Source organism: Eretmochelys imbricata, chromosome 7 (genome assembly GCF_965152235.1).
Source record: "Eretmochelys imbricata isolate rEreImb1 chromosome 7, rEreImb1.hap1, whole genome shotgun sequence".
In the NCBI taxonomy this organism is placed as follows: Eukaryota; Metazoa; Chordata; order Testudines; family Cheloniidae; genus Eretmochelys; species Eretmochelys imbricata.
In genome coordinates this window covers 100,206,860-100,214,359 of record NC_135578.1, presented here as the reverse complement: position 1 = coordinate 100,214,359, position 7,500 = coordinate 100,206,860, and the positions used below count along the sequence as shown (strand labels likewise).

Here is a 7,500-nt window from a genome sequence, read left to right as displayed (position 1 = left end):
AAAATCAAATAAAATTAAACAGCAAGAAAAAGCTGCAAGCAAAACAAGGCTTTTAAACAAACAAACAAAAAAGAATAAAAGGGGATGAAAAATTGGTTGTGACTGCAGAACTTTATGGACTAAATAAAGGAAAGGAAGTCAGAAGCAAATACAGGAGGGCTGTATTTTGTTTGACATGGAGTCAGAAATACTAATGGGCTGTTTGATCAACGTGAAGAGAGAAGAAATCATGTAAAAGTAAATGTAGTAGTGTATCAACATAAAATATGGTGCAAAAAAGCATTGCAAATAAAAAAAGACATGTAAATGTGTGCCTACCATTTTCCAGATAAGAAGGGGCCGTACCTTCTGAGGGGTCAAGGCGGCGAGCCCGCCTTCCATGTTTGGAATTGTTGTGTACAAACATGTTGTCTGAGACAGCCAGAACATGGCCATCCACATTGACTGTTGTTGATACGACAACCTGAAAAAGAAAACAAATACATTTTAAAAATCTGCAGCTTTTTAAGTCCATTACTTTCTGCTTTAAATATATATATTCATAGTTAACTTTTTTTTTGTGACTAACACTGCTGAATTTTTAAATCTCAATTGTTTCTCTTCAAAACCTGCTACACTAATTAGAGTTTAATCTCCTATTATCCTAACAAATGAATTCAATTCAGGGAAATATTCTTCTAGCCATTAGTTTCAGAATCACCCCTCTAGCCACTCATTTTAAAAGCTGCTGTTTTGATTGATCTGTTGATATATTGATTAGATAGTTTATCTAATTAAAAATTGTTCACTTGAGACTGTCTCCAAATGAAGGGTTCTGAGGATTCCAAATCAGAAAAAAAAATGCTTAATAAATCAGAAACCCTTGTAACTCCCCATTTCTCTTCAGTAAATGATCTCCAGGTCAGTTTTACAATTACATTTAATGTCTGATAATGAACTTTTTTGCATCTGAAAAGACTGAGTTGAATATGAATAGTGAAAGTGTTTTCAATCCATGAAAAGTATCCCTTCTCAAGTTCATTTGGATGGTGATTGACCCTGGTATGTCAATGGAATTTCCTCCTTTATTTTTGAGTGAAAGGCTCCTATTCTTGTGTCCAGGTTCAGAGTCCGGCCATAGAAGAGATGATGGATAGGGTCTTCTTTGGCTTCCAGCTGCTTCTTAGTAGAAATTGGAAAAGGAACATAAGCAAAATGCACAACCTTGCTGACAAAAACACCTACACAATCGATTTGTGGAATTCATCCCAAAATGATACTCCAAAATACACAAGTGAAAGAGGAAACAGAAGGGTTTGATTGAATGTTTGAGTGTGTGTGTTTGTGATGTGGCTCCATAGGTTGATTTTCTTTCCAAAATACTTTGAATACCTCAGATATAAGTTTAAGTTTAATTTCAGTTTTCCACCATGGTCATTGTGGGTTGGGATCCAGATTTTCTGATTGAAGTAATCACTGTAGTATTTTCAGTATAGTTAAGATTAGAAGAGTTCTCTGAAACAATGGCAGAGTTAGGTCAATATTAGCCATACCTCATCCAACCATAGTAGTGATGATGGTAAAAACTAGTACACAAACTTGCCAGACTTTTACTTTTTGTTCAGTTTGCTTTGGATGTAAAATCCCAGTGAAAAATGACATTCAGAATACTTACAGTCCATATATACAGATATATAATGAATGAGAAATCAAGAGAGTAAGAACTACACTGTAACTCCTTCCCCTTTTGCACATAGTGGGTGCAAGGCATCTGATCTAAATTCTTTTCTGTTTTTGTGTTTTGGAGGCAGCCATTTGTATCAACCTTCGGACCAGCCTGAGGGTAGTTCTGTAGAAGTATTCTGTGCTTCTGCATGCACTCTCCTCCACAGACACAGACTGTATCACCGCTCCTCAACATACATTGTGGGGAGTCCTGAAACTGTACCTTAACACAGGTATCCTATGTTGCAGTCCTATTGCCATGTCACTGGGCTATTTGCTTTTCACTTTTAATGAGCTAAGTGCAACTTAAAGAAATAACCTGCAGATCATGCAAAGCAGATAAAATGTGATTCTCAGCAAAGAATAATTTTTATTTGTTTTTTAGATTCCTAGGCCATGATATATTGAAAGACAGGGGAAGGTGTATATATAAAAAAAGACAACTATCTTTGTTCTGTCATCTATATATAGGTCAGTCACCAAGGGAAAATAATGTAGTTCAGCAAAAGAAAGTAGACATACTATGTTGTTTTATTGGCTCATTCCTGCCGGGCACCTAAAGAAAGGTGCTGAGATAGTGAAACCGGTTGAAAATATTGTTCAAGACCTGACATTCTGTTAAGTCCAGTTAAACCTTCTGAGAGGCAGGGAGATTAACTAAAGAGACCCAGGGAAGTCTTTTTAGTGACTACTGGCTCCTTTGTCAACCACAAGATCACTCATGACTGATGCTTCATTTAGTCATCGGTGAGACAAAGAGGACATTTCCACTCATTCCAGGTTTGACCTTGTGCTCTGTTCAGATGGATCAATATCACCAATGCCCTGTGAAGCTGAGATTCATGAAAAATGGAAGTTTGGCTGGATTGTTTTGAAGAAATATTTTTTTCCAGCTACAGATCTTTACTGTTGGCTGGCTCAAGCATTCTGGCTTCACCAGTAGGTTGGCTGTGTGTGAAAACAGATGTCACATGCCTTCCTATAAGCCTTAACCACAAGTTGTGCTTCTCAGAAAAAGTTTTGAACATCTCAATGCCTACGTTATTAATTCCAAGTATGAATAATGTTGAAAGTAATTTGAAGTAAAAATCATGTATTTCTTAATAACCATTTCCAAACAGCCAAAATTTGGGGGAAATTATTTTCAGCAACTGTCCAGTCAGATACCCTTCTGTACTGGTTATGATTCACCACAGGATATTTCAATAGCTGTAGGGAGAAATTCAAGTATTAAAATAATTTGGTTCTAAAACAGTTGGAAGAAAAATATGTGGGTTGTACCACAACTATCAGACTTATATCTGAATGTGAAAACTAGAACGCTGATCCAAAATTCATTGAATTCCATGGCTGCTTTTCTAATAGCTAATACTAAGTTGGTGCTACTCATCATATATGTGTAAAAACTTTTCTACTGCTCTTAGCAACCCAATAACACAGTAAAGATTTTAATATGAGAAAAAACTACAGCAATATTTTCACTGGTGATTCCCACTTGCTTCAGAACACTCCATCATGGTCTGCTCGTGAACTTGACAACTCCTACGAACATGCATTTAAATTAGGCAACTATTTTAAAAAGCTTTATGTATCATTTTTAAAAGGTATATAGTTCTGAAACTAACTGTATTAAATAAAAAAGACAACACTCTTTCAGAAAAAAAATATAATGGTAAGTTATTTGGAATTTATGAATGAATCTTGAATATATCCTTATTTCTTTTTTAAAAATCTGTACCTGGAATCTTCGCATATCTCGTGGGTTGCCTGCATTCTTCAAACAGTTCTGATTGCACTTGAGGAAAAACTTTAGAAAGAATCTATAAAAATACAAAATTGAAGTTTGTTAGGAATATCAAAAGAGAAAAATGTGTAATAAATTCATTTTAAATACGTAAACCTTACAGAATATTGGGTATGACATCTTACTTTCTTATTGGTTACTGTACTGGTCTTTAAGTACTAGAAAAGATCACTGCTGTAATCAAAACACCATATCCATGGCAACATGCGCTTCAATTTTTACATCTTCAACACTTGAAAATGTAATGACTGTAGGCCAGATCCTCAGGAACTGTAAATCAATTGACTTCTATGATTCAATCACATCAATGATGGTGATTTACACTAGCTGAGGATCTGCCCCCCCTTTTCTTTTTCTGAATGTGTTTTATGTTTTCACAGTTTATATTAGCACTAGCTGGAAATTTCCTATCAATTATGATGAGTCTCTTTAAGGACTCTTGGCTTTGCCTCTGGTTGAAGACTCCTCCAGCTGCTCAAAAGAGGTATGATCCAGCTCCCATTGACTTCAGTTGGATTTACATTGGGCTTAAATGTCAGGAAAAATCATTCTCGTTGGTCATTATTGTTAAAGTATAATGGAACACTGAGTATTAAGGCCTGCACTCTGGTCACTATAATGATCTTAAAACTGTAAAAAAGAGTGACCATGCCCAGGGCAATATGTAGTTCAGCTTCTAAACTATTCAGCATATTAAAAGATAATTATGTAGGGTTAAACTGTGCCATTTAGCCACTTTCCTGCACTGAGGGCTGTATACAGCAGCAATGCTCAGGGGGAACTCTGAGAGGTAAAATGTTTCCTAGGGCAAACGATTGTATGGAAAGGTGGGAAAAGAGGAAAGAAACAATTTGTGGCATCCTTATAATGAAGCAAGCATATACCCTCATTCCACCTCCATGTAGTTTTTGGGGCAGCAAAGTTATGGTTCTACCAACTTCACTTCCTTCCTTCTTTTCAGCAAGTTGCTCTGGGAAGCAGGTAGCTGCTTTGGAGCAGCTCCCGCATAGACCTCACTCAGGCAGTGCAAGGTGAGGGAAAAGCCCCTCCCTAGTACAGAGGCTTAAAGGCTAATCACAACCTAGCCCTTACTATTTTCTTTGCATTGTGATATTTTCATAGTTTATAACAGCAAAACATTTTCTCTGGTGGTCAAGTAAACACATTTTTAATATTGAGCTTAACAGGATCTTTAGGAATATTATTCAGAATACAACAAATTATTATTTATTAATGTTACTCTTAATTATAAAGTATCCATCACCACAGTACCTGGATACTCTTTAGAAAAATGTTCATGTGCAAGTAATATCCCTGATAAGAGCTTCGCTCTCCACTCTTTCCTCCTTTAGAACTTCAAACCCAAAGGGTCAGACTCCAGTTGATAAAACATGTACCTGCAGGCGTCCCATTGTCATATCATGTGTGAACCCCTGGGTAGTGGCAATGGCTGGATGGGAGAACCCTAAGGAATACTCAGGTACTGTAGAAAGGGTGTTGGTAATTCAGTAGTTAGAACTCTTGCCTCTTGAACAAAAGCCCCAGTATGTTGTTAGTGGGCACTGTACTGCTGAAGAAGCCATCTCTCTGATGAGACATATGAATGGAATAATCTCTAGAGCTGGCTAGCAAAGTTTCAACAGTAATGGGAATTTTGACATTAAATGGAAGACAAATTTTGCTAAGTCCCGTCTCCCTCCATTTTCCAGTCTGCTCTAGCACTGATTCCTTGTACTCACTAAAGATTCCATGTTACTGAAGGAGTGTTACACCTCTTTTCCCAGCCAAATTTCAGGAGGTGCAACTACATCGTGCCTAAATCAATCCCTGATGCAATTTCAATTGGCTATGGTATTCTTCACTTCCCCTCCTGAATTCTTGTGTAGTGTTGTTGTGATCAACTGCTGGCTTTCACCCCAGAGGTGGCTACATTTCAATGGTGGTTGATATGATCTCTATGGTCTAGCTTCTCAGCTGAACTCAATATTTGCTGGGCACAGGTGTGTGGGGGGGGAAAGCTATAATGAATGGCTACAGTTCCCTGAGCCTGAACCTGGCTGCATGTAGGGCTGGTCTAAAGTACTCTGGCTGACTATGGTACCCAGGGGCCAGAGAACAGTCAGAGTATAATAGTAGTCTGGCCACATCCCTATCCCCCCTTCCATGTCCCCTACTCTATGGGCAGCTGTGTGGAGTGGCATAGGATCCAGTAAAACTGGCTACACCTCAGCTAGGCATGCCCCACATTGGGAAAATTAATGTCTAGGGCAGTGGTTTGTAATCTGTGGTTTGCGGACCCCTGGAAAATAAAGTTTCAGATTCCAGAAAAGACATTCTGTTTTTCTGGTCAATCAAAAATATTACAATACCCCCACCTATAAGTCAAAACCCAGAAGTGTTGTCATTACCATAGAAGCACACAGTTTAGCACCTTTCTCATGCTGTGCCAAATACAGGGCTGAGCATGTGCAACATTTATGGTTGAATTCTGTACAGTCAGTTTTCAGTCTAAGACTTCTATGGTAGGGTTTTGCAGACCACAGGTTGAATTTCCAAAGAGGTCCACACCTGTATTTGAAAGTTTTTAAATGTCCGCAAATGAAAAAAAGGTTGAAAACAACTGGTCTATGGAGATGTCAGCTTCCCAGCCTCTTAGTGCCACAAAGGAGTTGGACTGACAAGGAGAATCTGATCCTGTTTTCCAATGTCAAATGGCTGTTGTGAGGCTTATTGAATTAAAGTTTGTAAATTACTTTGAAATCCTCAGTTGAAAGGTGCTCCAAAAGTGCAAAGTATTATATTATTATTAATAATAATAATAATTACATGTGCATTTTTTACACTGAAGAATTGTTTCTATGGGGAACCCATGTACATCTAAAAAAGTATATTAAGCAATCTTTTACTAAACAAATGAATCAGATATTTACTCAGTGGTTTGGGTAGAAAGCCAAGTTTGCCTGAACCATAAACGTTCAAGTCCACCCGAACAAACCTGGAATGCTGAGCTAAATTCAGAAGAAACAGCACTGCGATGCAATATAACCAATGTTTGTATCTCAGCTTTATGGTGGGACTGCATGACCCAAATGACAGGTTGTAACTGTAGCTCAGAGGAGCCCTGGGAGCTCAGGTGGCATAAGAGAAGAACTTCAAGGGAAAGTGACACAAGGACAAGAAAAACCCTGTTCCCAGGGTGGCCATTCCCATAGCTCAATGCAGAGGAGAAAGCTGACTACTTTCCCTTGCTGTCCAACAAGAATCCTGCATCCTAGCAGGCAGTCCCTAGAGCAGAGAGGATAGAGCTGGCTGCTTTTCCACGGAAAAAGCCTTATACTCTTGGGTACCCAATCCTGGAGTTGGGTTCATGGTAAGATAGTTTTTCAAACTTTGTTGCTATCAGTGGAACAAGAACATGGACTTCTCTGGGTTTGTCTGTCCCTGCGTTGTATTCTGCAATTTATGTAATTTATGCACACACATTACACATTCGAGTGCATTTAATCTCTTGGAATATCCTTCCTAAACATCCTCAGTTGGAAACTGATCCTAAAAAAAATATTGAAGTAAGGAAAAACAGTATTTCTTGGTGATTTCCCCTTTCTTTGATTTTCTTCCTACTGCTAAAGAAAGGGCTGATACCCTCTTAATTAAAATGTATTACCTACCATAAGGCTTCACTATTTTAAGATAAAATTTACATCTTTTATTAACTCACCTCACCTATACACTTCGCTCACAATGCCTCTTAACGCCCATCTGCCATCAGCATACAGTAAGTCACTTGATATTCCACCCACCAATTTTTCCTAACAACCACTGTGCAATTAAACTCAACACGTTCTGTTGCGAGGTAAATTAGGCACACCTGCGGCCAGACTTCATTTGAACTGCATCAGAAAAGGACCTAACAAGGTGAGAGCATACCACAAAGTTATAGTCCTGTCAAGCAATTAGGTTTTCACTTCTGGGACATCCACACAGTGCAATTA

General features: G+C 38.2%; 1 protein-coding gene across 11 annotated transcripts in view; it reads right to left on the bottom strand.

The window, feature by feature from the left end:
- The window catches only part of EBF3 (EBF transcription factor 3), a 129,168-nt gene that overhangs the window by 41,771 nt on the left and 79,897 nt on the right, over window positions 1-7,500 (bottom strand). For 6 of the 11 annotated variants that reach the window (XM_077822767.1, XM_077822768.1, XM_077822774.1 and 3 more), the window contains exons 7-8: window positions 3,443-3,524; window positions 319-463 (exon numbers count right to left, since the gene is read on the bottom strand). In XM_077822767.1, coding sequence (XP_077678893.1) covers window positions 319-463; window positions 3,443-3,524 — 227 coding nt within the window. The remainder of the gene's footprint in view (window positions 1-318; window positions 464-3,442; window positions 3,525-7,500) is intronic. The other 5 variants (XM_077822771.1, XM_077822775.1, XM_077822772.1 and 2 more) reach the window with 1 other exon arrangement.